The sequence below is a fragment of the Ascidia mentula genome, chromosome 1 (genome assembly GCF_947561715.1).
Source record: "Ascidia mentula chromosome 1, kaAscMent1.1, whole genome shotgun sequence".
In the NCBI taxonomy this organism is placed as follows: domain Eukaryota; kingdom Metazoa; phylum Chordata; class Ascidiacea; order Phlebobranchia; family Ascidiidae; genus Ascidia; species Ascidia mentula.
Window position 1 is genome coordinate 9069862 of NC_138566.1, and position 15612 is coordinate 9085473.

The 15612-nt window shown below is 42.6% G+C and overlaps 1 protein-coding gene across 1 annotated transcript; it reads left to right on the plus strand.

Moving 5' to 3' along the window:
• Positions 1-260: 260 nt before the first annotated feature.
• LOC145908843 (cilia- and flagella-associated protein 68-like) lies at positions 261-1905 on the plus strand. The gene is made up of 4 exons (XM_082996169.1): positions 261-392; positions 681-850; positions 936-1041; positions 1111-1905. The coding sequence occupies exons 1-4, from the start codon at positions 335-337 to the stop codon at positions 1269-1271; spliced, it is 495 nt and encodes a 164-aa protein (XP_082852295.1). The 5' UTR covers positions 261-334; the 3' UTR covers positions 1272-1905.
• The last annotated feature ends 13707 nt before the right edge of the window (positions 1906-15612 follow it).

Consider the following 15612-nt stretch of genomic DNA (forward strand, 5'->3'; position numbering starts at 1 on the left):
AAACTGGAAGAACAGCATTCCAGGATCATTGAGATTTAGGAACCTTCAAAAGGTCAAAGAAGCCACAGTTTGTTGGTACCAACAAAATACATTTGATTTTTTAGTTTTACGTTCTTTTTCACTTTAAAAACCTCGAAGTCAATTTTTGCTACTCGCCAAACTTTCCATTTTTGTGATTTAGTGCAGGTGGTTTTTCACCCCTGTCAAGAATAAACAATTGCCACCACTAGATGTCGTCAAGTGGGTATCCATGGTAACAAAGACTGTCGCGGGCACAAGTAAGTTCGTGGTAGTGTTAGGTTCCACCCGCGACTGAACACAAATTTGCAACAGTATGGCTTTACATGAAACTAATACTAACCCTTCATTTCGATATGGTGTGCGTGCTTCAGGTAAGTAGTCTGATGTAGAAATGTTAGGCATGGTTAGGCAACAACAAACTGGCATATATAACAAACGCTTGTATTTCCGACGTAATTGCTTCCTTAAGTTTGTAACATAACTTTATCTTTAAATAACTAATAGTATGGCAACAAGCATGTTGGATTATTATACAAGCCATAAGTTTGATATTATTTGTATTACATGGTTAACATTTGAATCTAGTGGGGTCTAAGACAGCATAAAAGTTAGGTCTAGTCGAAAGTTTTCCAATTTTCTTGAGCAATCCATTATTTTAGGTCTTGGTGAGGTCTGGACCCACACACACGACCAACTTAAGTTCACACAGTTCGGTTGGAGGTGTACAACCAAGGAAAGCAGCTACAGCAACAAAACGTTGATTGGTAACTGGAACGAACAACGCTACGACATACACAAGACACTTGAACAAAAGTCGTTGCCCTCACAAGTAGGTTTCGACTAACAACGACACTTGTGTCGGCTTAATTGCGAACAATCGACCCTTTCACGCGAATAAAACTTAATTGTTACAGTATGACCATTATTTTGAAACCACGTCGTCGCACGATTACGACAGGAGCCGGCACTGTCAGACCGCCGACAACACGGCCAAAATCATGCAGTTGAAACGACTGGCAGGTACTAACCCCATGGAAATGTGATCGCGACTATTCTAATTGCACGTCCATAACCCTAATTGTTGAGCAGGCAAGGAGCCAACTGCTTTTCCCGGCCACCAGCCCGAGCTCGACCACGACTTGGACAAGGAAAGTTACAAGTCGTTGATGACCACATCCCGCACTGCCTACGTTTTGCCGGAAATTCGGAAAGCTCCGTTGGATATTCCCCCGTATTCCCCTTCCACCTAATTGCTAAATTAATTGCCGTTCATCTTCCCATTAATTTGCTTGTGGACTTCCTTTTTACTTTGTAACAGTTACACTTTTGATCTTGTGCTCGGCAAAAAAGCTGTAACTCCTGTTTTCCTGTATGTAAGTCAGTCAATTGCGTCCTCTGCCTATACTGCGCTGCCTTCAAGTGATACTACCCAGTTTAGTGTAACTCGGCTATTGAAACCGCCACTGCTTGTTGTGCACCGAAAAAGTGTTACTGTCAAATACGTAATAAAAGTGTTAAAATATGTTGATATTAATCGGCACCAAGTGTAAACCACATGAGGTGCGGTTATATGTGTTACGTTAGATAATCAATAGTCGGTATACGTACGTATAAGAAATGTACATGAAATGTCTAAGGTAGTTGCGTGAGGACGAACAAATATTATTGGGCATATCAACAATAACAACAAAATAGTAATTCTGTAGCCAACGTAAATACCATTTATTTAAAATTCTTTATCCTGGTTAATGAGATGGTTAATACCATGAATCAATTTTTACAGTCCCTTCAGCATTTTCCTCGAAAGAAAATGCTTAACTGTGATTCCCAAATGAAACTTGTCTAATTCTTCTTTTCGATGCAGCGTGTTTTAACATCCAGTGGGCCACCAAATCCTTTTTAGTACGTATTTTACGTTTCGCGTGTGTAATGCGTACAACTTAATTTCGCAACCTGTATGCAAACCTTGTCACGTTGTCGGTGTTTAACCCAAGTTGAGAAGAAATCGATCCACACGATTTGCGTTGTATATTGTTGGATTTGCGCCACAACGCAGGGGCCGAATATTAAAACTGCCAAAGTTTTTATGGTGTCTGATCAGGTTAAATCACATTCGTGTTTCCTGAATCAATCGCCCAGACCGCACGTCTCATTCGTTTGTCACGTGTTTGGCAAACGAACTGCTCAATGCATGTGATTTTTTTAAGGAACTTTCCCAGCATATAAGGATGCCTTGTCTTGGCTATTGCGCTTTCATTGTTCAGTTATTCATTTGAAGTATGCGGGAAGTAACAAATATCTATTTGTTGTTTTGAAGCATGTTATGAATGGAGATACTTACCAACACAACCACGTAGTCGGTACATTATGTTTCCCGGTTTTCTTTTGATGTCCATGTCAGGCCAAGTTTATTACTCAGCAATATACCACTTTCCGCACGATTCGTATATCGTTGGAAACCAAAGTTTCCGGGAACGTGAATGTTACGATACAAATTTTTACAATTATATGTTGATTTGCTTCAACTTCGTTACCATGTGTCGCCAACATGACCACAGCATGACGTCATTTCGTGTCACAAAACTCCCAGGCGGTCGCTTTGATATCAAGAGGCCGCGCGAGACTAAGTAATCTCTCTTCAGTTGCTTTGTCTTAGGCGTTGAGAAGCGCTCGATGCTACGCTTCCACCAGGGTGTGTTCAAGAGGGTGACAGGCGATTCGGTTGTAGCTCGAGTTCCGGATAACTGTCGCTATCTTCGCGGAATTTGTCGCCTTATTAACTAACTATACAACGCCCATCACCGTAGCACGAGTTAAGTGCTTGTTTTTCTGACCCATTTGCATCGTGTGCTGGAGGCTGCTTTAGGCAGCTGATGTCACGCGCTTCGTCTCGGCAGAGTTGCTGTCCTGTTTTTATTGTTTGTGTGGAAAATTTGCCTAATAATAACTTTGTGTTAGCAAGGCCATTGATTGATAAAACAAACACCAACTGTGAATGAATGTACATAATTGTACTGCATTTAATGTAGTACGGTACGTCCATCTTTACAAAACAATAAGTTACCCCTTACCCAAGTTCATTATCTGGATTGCATGTTTCTGTCGCACATAAGTAATAGCTCAATATACGATACTCCATACTCCGTATAAGCTACTGTATTTGTTTTCCCTCTTTCTGTGCACTTCTCTTTAGGATTTTTCTACCGTTAAAAACATTTGCGGTGATCCAAAAATTTCGCCCAATCCATAATTTGCAGTTATATTCTCATGCATGCTTATTATCATCACGATCCGTGTAAGCACTTTCGACCCACGCGCCATCGGCGCTCGCAAGGTTACTTTGAAACAAAATGGAGCTCGAACCGATTTTAAACAAACTTTACTTGGATCACAACTGCCGACATTTAATTACAATTCGACTTGACTGAAACATTTGATCTGATGAAGGTGAACTCCTTGAGTGGAAAACTGACGCACTTGAATGTTGTTTATGGCTGGGAATTTCAGGCAAGTTCATCGCTCAAACATTGTTTGTGTTTTCGTAGAATAAAGTGGGTATGGACAACTTCTGTGGTGAGTTTGAAAGCTTTGTTTTTTTACGATTGGGTCGTTGTACAGATGCAAAAGAATATATTACTATATTCAGTCTTGTTCATATTTAGAATAAAACACGGATCATATTCCTACCACATTATTTTTCTCTTGACTATTCTTTGTTAGAAAACCGATGACGTCATTTAAAATCACCAACTGATGATTAAAACAACGAAGTTACAATCGTGGAAACCAGCCTTACGTAAAACATGTAGTCTTTCTGGGAATTAGTGGGAAAAAACACAAATGCTAACGTGTGAGAAAAACCATCTGTTCCCGTGTTCACTCAAACCGTATAAGGTCAGGTTGTTCAGTCGTAGATTCTATATTGGAAATGCTACATGCGCTAAGTCACCGACGGGCCACGTGGAAGAACCTCCCTACACGACTTAAAGCGGCCACATCGATCTGCCACAAGAAGATTAACACAAGCGTTGAACGAACGTCTTTCGCACACCTTATTAAAAACATGCTAATTCGTTACGTGAGTGAACGACAATTAGATTGCGTCGAATGGCACGTGACAGTTGTATTGAGTGAGAACAACATCGTCCGCGTCATTTTCGTGTTCCTTTTGGTCATCGCCGTGACACCGCCGTCTGTACATGTAGATTGTGAATAAAGTACGCAACAATAGCTAGCCTCTAGGAACTCACTGTGGAGAACTATTTTGGCTATTGGAAATACAACATGCTCGTCATGTAATTTTACCGTGTGCGTTGTGGTTATTTATGGAAGGTTGACTTATTCCGTGGTATCCGTGATCTAGGGTGAGCATGGTCGTCATTCGTTGAAAGTTTAAACTCCCATCTTCGCGTAATTGACGCCCACATTACACACCGTTGCATAAACTTTGCATAAATTATGTTTAACTGAAGTTAGGGAGCATGATAAAAACATTCTCCCAGCTAAGGGGAAAAGGATGGTCGGGCTAGGCCATCAATTAGATTTATTACACATTTAGTTTTCTCTCTGGCATATAAAAGCTAACGTGGAGAAAGTTATAGTTGGGTTCGAACAAACACATTATTTAAATCCCTGTTGTTATGACGTCACCCGCTTCACATAAACATATTTTTGAGTCAGTTTTTCCACGCAACTAGAAGACTAGCGACAGAACTGTTTATTGGGCGCGCGTCTGACACCAAACAAGCTGATTCAGGCGTACGTTTGTTGTTGCAGACGTCGCGCGACTCGGGAACGTTTCATAAGCTTCGCGCTAAATATATGGAGCTTTAGTGTTTACGTCATTGCGCAAAGAAAACAATAATTCGTTTTTCGTTTCACTGTGTTGAATTGACGTCGTCGTCTGTTAATTAAAAACCGAAACAACACAAAAGTCCCCACAAAATGAGAATAATTCCAATGAAAAAGTGACGATATTTTTGCGTTTCGTGCAGGTTTGCTTACTGAGTGGCGTGCCAGGGCCATGTCAAAAATACCAAAGCATTTATTGCTTTTTCGAAATCTCGAATTAGAACCTGACGTGATGGGTGAGTATTACAAAATACGTGAAAGTGCAACGAAGCAAATGCGCATCGGTTTTTGCAACAACATACTGGGGAATAATTCGCCACGCCACTGTAAATCACACAAAACACTGGTCCCAAAGTGACAATCAGTGCCCCGACAGAGATCATAATTTGGTGAAATTGTTTCAATTTGGGCCATTGTTTACGACAGGAATAAATTTCGTCCTGCATCCAAAGCCGGCAGCGAGACAATGGAGTGCTCTGACAGGTTTCGTAAGTGTTCGAGATCACTTTGCGGCTTTGCGGGCACAGATACAAATTGACTTGTTATTTCGCTACACCGCGCCGAAAGCCGCGCGCCTGGTGCTTATCGCGATTCCTCGTGAAACCGACTCGATATCTGCGCCATATTTGAGTCAGAAACATCATTACCGGATTACGAAGAAACATTATTCCAAAAAAAGTTTTTTTTTCATTCCGCAATCGCATTACGTTAGTTGTATTACGTACAGTGACAAGAGTATTACGTACAGTATTTAAAGCGTCAACAAACCTACGAACTGTCTACCGACCCCGAGCAACGACGTAATGGTGTCGTCACCCGCCGGTAACGCGTCAGCGACAACAAGGCCACAGATACCTTTTAAACCGAACAAAAGTGAATATGCACTAATGTGGAGGCAGCATCACCAATCAGCAGGCGTGCCGCGATGATGAATGTGTTCGGCCGACCCTAATAGTTGACAAGTTTCTGGTGATGTGAACTAATCACCAGTCTGGCATTTGATGGCAGTAGACGCGATCGGGGATTTTTTTCCCAAAATGGATATTCGAAGCATTTATTACCTGGCATGCAACCCGCGCAAATGCGTCTCGTACGACGGGCGCTGGCTGTCGGTTGCACACAAGCATATATGCACACGGAATGACATCGGTTGACACCATGGAAGCGTTCGTCACTACTAGGAAAATGACAATGGTTCCATCATACGGCATGATATAGGATTGTCGTCAGCACTTATCCAGAGCGCGGGCTATTTGAAAAACAAACATTACACCGTTGATATTTACCAGATAATCCGGCCAAATCGCCGGGAAATGCGTTATATCTGTTTCGTATATATCCGATATGAAGTAAATAACGAGCATTGTACCCGGCGCCGCGGTTTAATTAAAATCGCGATTTCGGGCGACCTTCGGCATACCTTGTTTCGTTTTATCGGCCTTCGTTCTGGATTCTGCAGGATTTGTTGAAAGGTTTGTCGTTTACTTTGCGTCGACACAAGGAATTGGATTCAGAGTGGTTGGGATATTTTGGTGGGAAGATGAGGTCCATGGAATTAGTCTTCGAACTGTGGGAAAAATATGGTTAAACGCAGGAGGGAATTCCGACATTCCGCCGGTGATTACGCAAAGACACGTTAAGAGTGTTACGAATGCTGCAAGCATGTGTGATTGGTAAATAACATTTACTTCGAAGGCTTGTAAATATACCGTTCGAAAGGCTATTTACGAGATTGAGTAGAAATTATTTGCAATTAGATCGATTCCTTACTGTTTTGGACTTGAGGACAATCCAACCTTTCGTTATCATTGCTCACTTTCTTCGTGCGGAGAAACTTCTGCACCAACAATCCCTAACTTTCCAGGTTGGACAAACAACCCTGGATTTGCGAGTTTTTAATTTTCACAGAGCAACCCTTCACAGAAACCACACCAAGGCGTTTCCGGGAACCGGAACGAGTAATCAACTGATCGGCAAGAGATAAGAAAAGATACAGCGTGAGGAATTCCCGCTCAATTTATCTCGGAAGCCTTCATAGTTCGCCTCACGCAAAGGTCAAAAAACATATTTAGTTAAAAAACAATTTCGCCGCCCGCAAATTCATCCGCCGGGAGTGCGGATTGGTTTTGTCAGTTGCAGCGAACGTTTATTTGCGGGAATAACTTGGCACAAAAGAGGTTTGCTGCAATCCGCTTAAAATAGACGGGCAGCCGACATAATTCCCAAACAAGAAAACTTTTATGATTGCTCGCTGGAACGCTTCACGTCCAACCACATGCCTAAGTTCAATATAGGCACGATACAAAACTAGTTTGTCGGCTGTGGAGAAAAGTTTTTCGCAAAGTTAATTGATGCAGCTCACGATTAAGGTTCAATTTTAGAGGTTTAACTTGTACTGGAGCGTTCAGCTTTCCTGGAACACCATGGCAACGTGTTTACCCCGGCGCCCAACTACATATCGTAGCCACATTAACGACACGAAAAATAGCTCACCTAATTTCGCTACCGACCAACAAATCACAAAGTGTGTTCTATTTGTTTGTATGCGGTACAAGGTAGTCCGAGTTTTTTGATGTGAACCGGCTGTCACGAAGACATAAACAACTACAAACTACGTCAGAACGCGACTATAGATGACCGCGGCGGAATTGAAATGTTTCTTCTCTCGCCAATGATGTCATTTAAAACCCCCAGATGCAAAATTGACCACATTGGAAATTTGCGGTAGATAAATAAATGTATCACAATAATAAGAGGTTGATACAGTACTTTTGCACACACGTTCACGACGACTGCTACTATTCTCGGTGCGTTAAACGGGATTATGTTACTTTATAATCATCGACGATTTGATTACTCATATTGTAAAGTCGGTTTGTCTCTTGGCATGGATCTCAATTAATCACAGTCGGATTTCATGTGAGCCCAGCCAGTTTGTTATTATGTTTTGAGCGCCAAACAAAAGTGACGCGTCAAATGGTGACGGGCGGACTTTATATGGTCAAGTTCGCGCGGTGGTGCCGATAAACCAATTCGCTTGGCCGTAAATAAATCCACTCCACGAAACAGAACCGCGCCACATAATCTTCACAACATGATATCAAACACGCGCGTATTTGAAAAGTGTGCAAAGCCGTTGATTCTCACAGCAGTCAGTTCGCGCTCTCCGGCGTTAATTGCCGAGTGCCAACGCGCGTCAAAGCGGGGTTTTACGCGGCTGTATCATCGCGGCTTCAGTATCGACCGTTGGAAAAAGTTACTCAGAGCGCCTGGCCCTGGTTAATCGCTCCGACAGGCGAGTAATTGCCAGCTGCGAGGCACATACAACGAGCGTCTATAGCGACGCCAAAAATATTTGCTATGATTTTTGGCGATAGCGCCAAATTGCAATATGTACAATCGACTGCAGAGGAACAGCGGTTTAAATGATTGGGATTAGGATCGAAGTATTTTCAATTCCACATAAACGGCGTCGGGCAAAAATTGAGGGGTTTCAAGTATAGCCCACAGGAAACCTTGTCTGTCTTCCGAAAGTCTTGATGTATAATTGCAGATGACCTCGCCACATAAGATTGATGCACCTGAATAGTTGCCGTCCCGCAAATAGTTACCCGACACTGGTGCTAATTTCGAACAAAACTACCGCATCAAGGCTGAAACGCAGCGAGTATCGGAGATTTACATGCAACAGAACATGCCTAATTGCAGTTGGCCGCCGGAAGCAGCATATCAATGTAGAGCGGGCGGCTTAATTTTCGCGAAGCAAAATGCATATGGAAGGCGGACTTCCGCTGAACGCTGCCAGCAAACCGAACAAACACTTTTCTGTCGCAATAACTGATGATTAACGTTGATTAATGTGTCTGGTTGGCAACCCGTGAAATAGGCGGACGTGCAAGTTTGCATGTGTTTGTTAGTGAATTTCGCAACAGGAAAAACAACATCATTATCATCATCGTTAACGGTTGTTATTGGAAAGGATGCACAACGCGAATTCGTTTTCCGTGACTTTCACATGGAATGAAATGTGAAATGAAGTATCTACATTTGAGGATTGAAGCATGTAATTACAGGGCGCGGGTTAATGCACTTCGAGGCGGAAATTCGGTGCCTTTTCCTGAAACACGCTTTCAGTTTCTTGACGGCGTCTATCATTAGAAAGATATTAGGGAAATGCACACGTCACTATTCCGGTCATGTGCGAACTAGCAGAAACAAATGTTGGAAAACGGAAGTTTCTAAGTAGACAGGAAAAGAACGCAACTATACTGTTGTTGGAACCCGTGACTTGCTTGATTTCCACCCACATTAAAAACGTTTTGTCCATGTTTTAACCGGAAAGTGGTTGTCAGTTAGATAAACACTGCCTTAAAAACACGTTTTGGGAGCGGAGTAAGGCCCAAATTTCCGAAAATCCGGGACAGGTAAAAACAAATATGGAGTGTTGATGGAATACTAGGGAAAATGATTTTAACTCCGTCTTCAAAGAACTTGTAACATCATGTCACTGACAAGTGTCGAACAAGGAAGCAAAATTATTTTCAGGCACAATTTTCCAAGCCCCAGGGACACAAAAGTGTGCGATATCCGCTGTTGCTAATCATGGAATAATGACGTAACGTGGTGACGTCATATCTGGTGAAACACGGATTTCGCCGAATGCCGGGAGATCGTTTCCGCTTTATAGTGGATGCATTGACGGGCTAACACCGCTTGCAGTGTGTTCCGGCCGTATTTGGCGTTGGAAAGGCCATGCAATGTGGGGTTGTCGCTTCCGGCATGAAACAGTCACATGGTTCTATAATTGAAACCGACATGATATGGCATAATTTTCCGTGCTGGGACTGGACATTGTTCCCCGTGACCGCTGCCTCGAATAAATAGAAATTCGCTCAGAAGTTGTACTTTGATTCTTTTTACAAAGTTACTGTTCTGAGTCAAGACACAAAGGAACTTAACTTGCTTCGAACAAGTGCGATTTGTCAACAAAAACAGCGGAAACGTCATATTTGTCTGAAAACTAACAATAAATCGTGGTTGTTGTTATACATAGGCTTTTTTAAAGTACGTTATATCTATCTCACTCACAGGCTGGTTATTGCTTTAAATTAAAACCCATTATTATCAGTAAAGCGTCTAGTCATTTTATTTTGTTCGCCGCAGTGATGTGCAAAACGTTGTTTAGCCGGAAATGGACTATATTTAGTTGCAGAAATGACAAATGATTAATGACATCTCCGTCTGATAGCAGCTCCCAGCGCTTATAGGTCTGCTAAAACGCTGATGGTGTTAACGCTGCTCAAAAATCAGCGTGTAAAATCAACAAAAAAAGACCGACACTTACTTATCGATTTCAACTCGTGCCAGCAATGCGTGGACTGCAAATTACAAACAAATGGTTTACCACCTCGTTGGCTCGCCCCGCTCCCCAAGTATTCACAGGAAAACGATCCAACGTGATCGCTCCTATGCAAGATGCAAACAAACAAAAGGAAGCGGTAGCCGGTTCATCCCAAAGTTCAGGGTGATTAGTGGGATTTGCGTTTTGCCGAAATGTAGCCAATTGAAGGCGGACGTGTGGCTCGTTATATATGAGCAGCTGTACATTTCGCTTCACGAACTACAGTTTCTTTGCTTTGAGAAGGCACGCCGCATCGGAAACGGAATGTAATTTGGTGAGAGGGGTCCTTGATTGCAAATGACGCTCTGGCAATTTGAAGCTTTTTAATTGTCCCAGTCTGGCGCGTTCCGTTGCTGGTTATCGCTTTTTACGGAGCCAGAAACACAATTGGTGGCACTCGGCATTTGCAGAATAGTAGCCCCACCCTAAACATCGTAAGTGCGCTGCAAGAAGCGACCCTTAAATATCGTAGATCCCCTTCGATAATTATCGAGCAAGTCTCTTCCTAAACTAAGTTGCTCGGCGACGATTATCGGTCAGATCAAGCTTGCTCGACGGTCTCCCCATTGAAATCTGACATTTGGCACTTGAGCAAGGTGCGGTTTGGTCGCCGGATAACATTGAGCAATGTAGTTTTGCTACAGTGCCACCTCGACAGATTATCTTCCATTCGTGCGTTGACCAATACGACCGATCGAAATTGGTGCTTTCGAGCGAAAATTGGCTGTGTGTTTGTCCGGTGGTAAACCGGTTGCTTTTTATATGCAACGGCCAAGGAGGTGCTTGAGACAGGTGGGAACGCTCCCTGCGCGAAAATTCGCACAATGCTGGTATTCGGTAATGACATTGCGCGTAAATTAATGTCCCCCTTACACACGTATTTAAGACTAATCCGCAGCACGTTGGACTTATAGAGGAAAACGCGTAGTTACCCCACTGAAGGCTTGTTTACCTTCAACCTCCCAACGTCAACGCCGATTGGAGTTTTATCGTTATTTTGGCCGATCTTGCAGGAAATTAACCTTAAGGGCATGCACCGCGCAATGTTGCAAAACGGGTCTTGGGCCGCAACAACGTGTATACGGCTATCTCGGCACAGATCACAGTTTACCACCAGCGTTTTTGCAAATCGCCTGAAGCAGCGGGGGAATTTGCTTGTTCAGGCTGTAAGCCGCCGAGAAAAATGCATTATTCAAATAAACGCAGCTGTGAGTTCGCAAATATCCCCAACCCGCAGTGGCGCACATTATGGTGACACATTTCGTATATTGGCTGATATTATTTTCAAAGCCAAGCAGATCAAATGCCAATAGCTTCTATTCAGAGAGTATATGGGATTTTGCTTTCATGTGAACAATGGTTCGAAGACCAGATATCAAATTTTCATGACAAATTGCTACTTCGGCTATGTTACTTCGCCCAAGGCACCGGTACCGCAAACGCGTGTTTGTGATGCACGAATGTGATAACCATTCCACACCACACTATAACGTGCCAACATACGCTTGATACGAACACAAGCAGGCGGTTTTAGCCGAATATTCTGAAAAATTGGCCGTAGGACGCTTTTGAGGTTAACGGCATTTTAAAGTTGTTTAGGTCTAGAGATCTACACAGCAGTAAACTTAAAAGCTTCTAAATGGTGTTTAACTGCTGAATGGCTGTCGTAAATTGCACTGATGAACAAATTGCATTGCTTTGAACGCTCGGAGCGCATGCAACGGTCTCCTTAGGTATAAGCTCCATTAGAGTGTCAGCCGTTGCTTCGACCTAATTAGTTGAATTGGCGATCGCCACCGCACCTTGTGCATTTGCATGATTATTGCTTGCTCTGAAAAGGGCATGGCTGCGGTACAACCAGCCTTTGTACGTGTAAATTTTCTATGGCATAATGCGCAGCTATTTTAGACAAAGCGGTTTCAAAATGGGAGCCTGTCGTAAATTGCTGTTGTGGGTTTATTTCCTCGCCTCGAAAATAGGGAAACAAGCCTCCTGGGCGACATTATCCTATTTTCTCGTTGTGCAAAGAGCGCTTTGACAATCATTCAACCTCGCTAAACGGATGCGAACACAGAGGCGGAAAAACAAGTTTTATGTGACCTGACTTCGCATCGATGTTGGAAACAATTGTTTGTACCCTGACTTATGTGTATGGCGCGCATTTTAGTGACTGGAGTGCAACATTCTTTTAATAACATACATTTAAACAATGCCGAAGCGAGACAATCGCCACTAAAAATAACAACATTCTCAGTGCTAAGTTATTCGAGCGTAGGTTTAGTAATTGTTTAATCACAAACACTCTGCACACGCTCGCTCTGACGGATTCGCCTGTTTGGGTTTCTCACGACCGTTTGGCGTCAATGCGTTAAGCTTTGAGCACTTGAACAAGAATTAATGATCGGAAATCAATTTGTCCCACCCCAACAATTATTCTCAGTTGCCGAAAATTCGCCGCAAAATTGGTGCAACGTTAATATTGAAAAAAAAGACACTGGATTACCCCAAGTTTTGAGCAAGCCAATTTACAATAAACAATATGTTGCTGCGTAACATGTAAACGTGTGTAGGTTTGGGTACAAAGCGGCCACATGTTCCTTACAACAGTCACACAGCAGTAAATTCTCGGGCAGAGCTCAATTAGAAATATAATCATTTGCGGTATCTATTTGTTTCGTTCACAAGGGGTTTATTATTGTTTACAGCGCAACGTGACAAGACACGGAGAAGTGCTGTGAGCTGAACTCACCGTAGCAAAACCTGTAATGACGTTTTCACGGTCAGAGTTTAAGTGGTGGTCTGAAACTTCCAGCAGAGACCAAAATCAGGTTTAAAAATAGTTACCAATGACCTGAAAAAAGGTCTCCATGAAAAATAAGTAGTTGTTGAAAATATAACAATCAGATAGAATAGATTGAAAATTTATTTTTCACAATTTTTGTGTTTGAAACAACAAAATCATGTTGTAGGAAAGTGTCAGTGAATACGAAGTTTGTTTGTGAGAAGGATGTTGCTAGCTAGACATAATGTCATCCAGTTCGGCGACATTTGCTCAGCGAGTCACGCACAAGCTATACACTTGTCCAGAAATAATATAAGTTGTGCATTACTGGCTATACATGATCAATTACTTGTAAGCTTAATTGACTTTGTTTGCAAAACTTGCTCCCATTTCTTTTTTCCAAAAATCAAATGTTACATGTTAATTTCTGAGAGCTTTAAACAGGATTTGCGCGATGCGGAAAGTACAGTGTACTGATTTAGACCACAGCAGGGTCATGCAGCAATATACTTCACTTGCAAAGAGAGCCTTAGACAAGTACATTAAAAAACTATCATTAAATACTTTTTTATTGGTTGACCTTACCAGTTACAACGCATACAGTGCCTGAAATAGAATGTTAAACAGTTGCAGTACCTTTATTTTTAAAGACCGCATGAACTTTATCTGTTTGGGAAGTAACTGAAACGTTTTGGAGTGGACATAGGAAGGTTTCTGTGAATTTTGCAAATATCTTAAATGCCTTGTTTTGCAAACCACACGCCCGAGCGGCACGATGTCCGTGTGGCATGAAAACTGAAGCGGAAACTCTATTGTATATGAGGAAAGTTGGCCGAAAGCTGGTGCGCTTCTTTATGGCCTCAGATTAAACAATACCCGATACTATGTTAAGTGAAAGAAACTTCTTGACAAAAGTATCCCACGCCCGAATGTCATGTTAATCCACTAAGGAAATTTATATGTAGGGCTACGTGAGAATAATCTTCCAGCAGTGGTGAGGACGACTCGTTGTTTCGCTTCGTCCATCTACGGCCACTCCCCGGTTCCGTCATTCAAGTCGCTAAGTGGTGCTGGCTAGGAAGCATACGCGGTAATTGGAGATTAATGGGTCAGGTTCAAGGAAAGCTTTAACGAGAAGCCACGATCGCTGGGCAGCCTTTACTAGGTCCGACCTCTTTCCAACCCGAAATATCGCTTCTGGAGAGAATAAGATGGATGCGTACGACTTTTCGACATTCCAAATGTTGGCAATTGCACGATCGAAACGCGCCGACTGTTGTTTGTTGCTGCCTTATAAAGCGCGATCTTAGCGAGAGAAACTAAAGCATTGCATCATAAAACGCAGTGCGCGTTATGCAACGCTAATGCATCCGCTTACATACACAATGAACAGGCCCGGGTGAAGCCATTTATGGAATACCAGCAGTCGATGACTAAGTTCACGGTAAAGCGAAGAAACGTTTTTTCAACCGAAGGTGCCGTTCGCACTGCGAATTGCAGGGTCACAATTCGCCTTTCTGTAACGGATCGCCGGCATGGACATTGCTGTAAATTAAATCAAAACTAATTAAATGCGACTGTTTTGTCAACACACCACAAACGCGAACATGGCGGCAGAAAAACTAATGCAGTTTGAGCGGCAGAAATTATGGCAATCCATGCAGGAATTTTGTCTCCCGAAATGGAAACCTGGGAATAATTTTATTTTTGGATCAGGTCATCGAATGAATTTTTAAGAAAAAACTTTTGAGAAGAGTCGACTTTTCTTGTTACGAAATCCCCAAAATCAAACTTATTTATATTTAGCTTGCGCTGCTCATCATTTACTGTTTTCAAAGCACGTCGAAAAACTGGCCACTGCACGCCGAACAAGTGTTAGTGTATATAAGCGTGGGGGAATCGGGCAGCATTAAGTTCATCAGCGATTGTGTCATAGTTGATGAATGGTAACCGCGGCATGAGAAAAGCAGTGTTTGTGCGTTGTTGACCATGACGCAGAATTTTTTGTTGGTGAAAGGAAAAACCCTTTTAAAGATGGGAAAAATGGCTAGAAGGAGAAATTCTGCCCGACCCTGCGACTTTACAACGTCAAAAGAGACAATTCTCGAATCTCAACTGTAACGCGCCAAGTGCAATCGTCTTAGCGTATTCCTAAAGACGAGCGTTAATGCGCCTGACGTAATTTTGGTCACAGGCCCCGAGGCACGAGCGTGCGCTTCTTTACAGCTTTACTCTTTTTTCTTAAAATCGGGCCTTTGCGCGGCCCAGTTATAAGAGTAGTGTGGAAGCGAGTGGATAGGACACAAGGCAAAATGCCTCGAACGACAATAGCATTTGACTTGGGAAAGTTGACTCCGGGGTGTTCGAAACGCGAGATAATGCCGTGGCTTTTCACGGTATATTTGTCGAGATGGCTGTCGCGATAGGGTTGCAGGCTTCGTTGTAAAGATCAGATGAGATTGATTAGAGCACATGCGAGAGATTTTGCATGCTTTTGTGGCAACTCGATCATGCAGCAGCGCCCGATATTAAATTGTTGTTTTTTATTAGAAGTCAA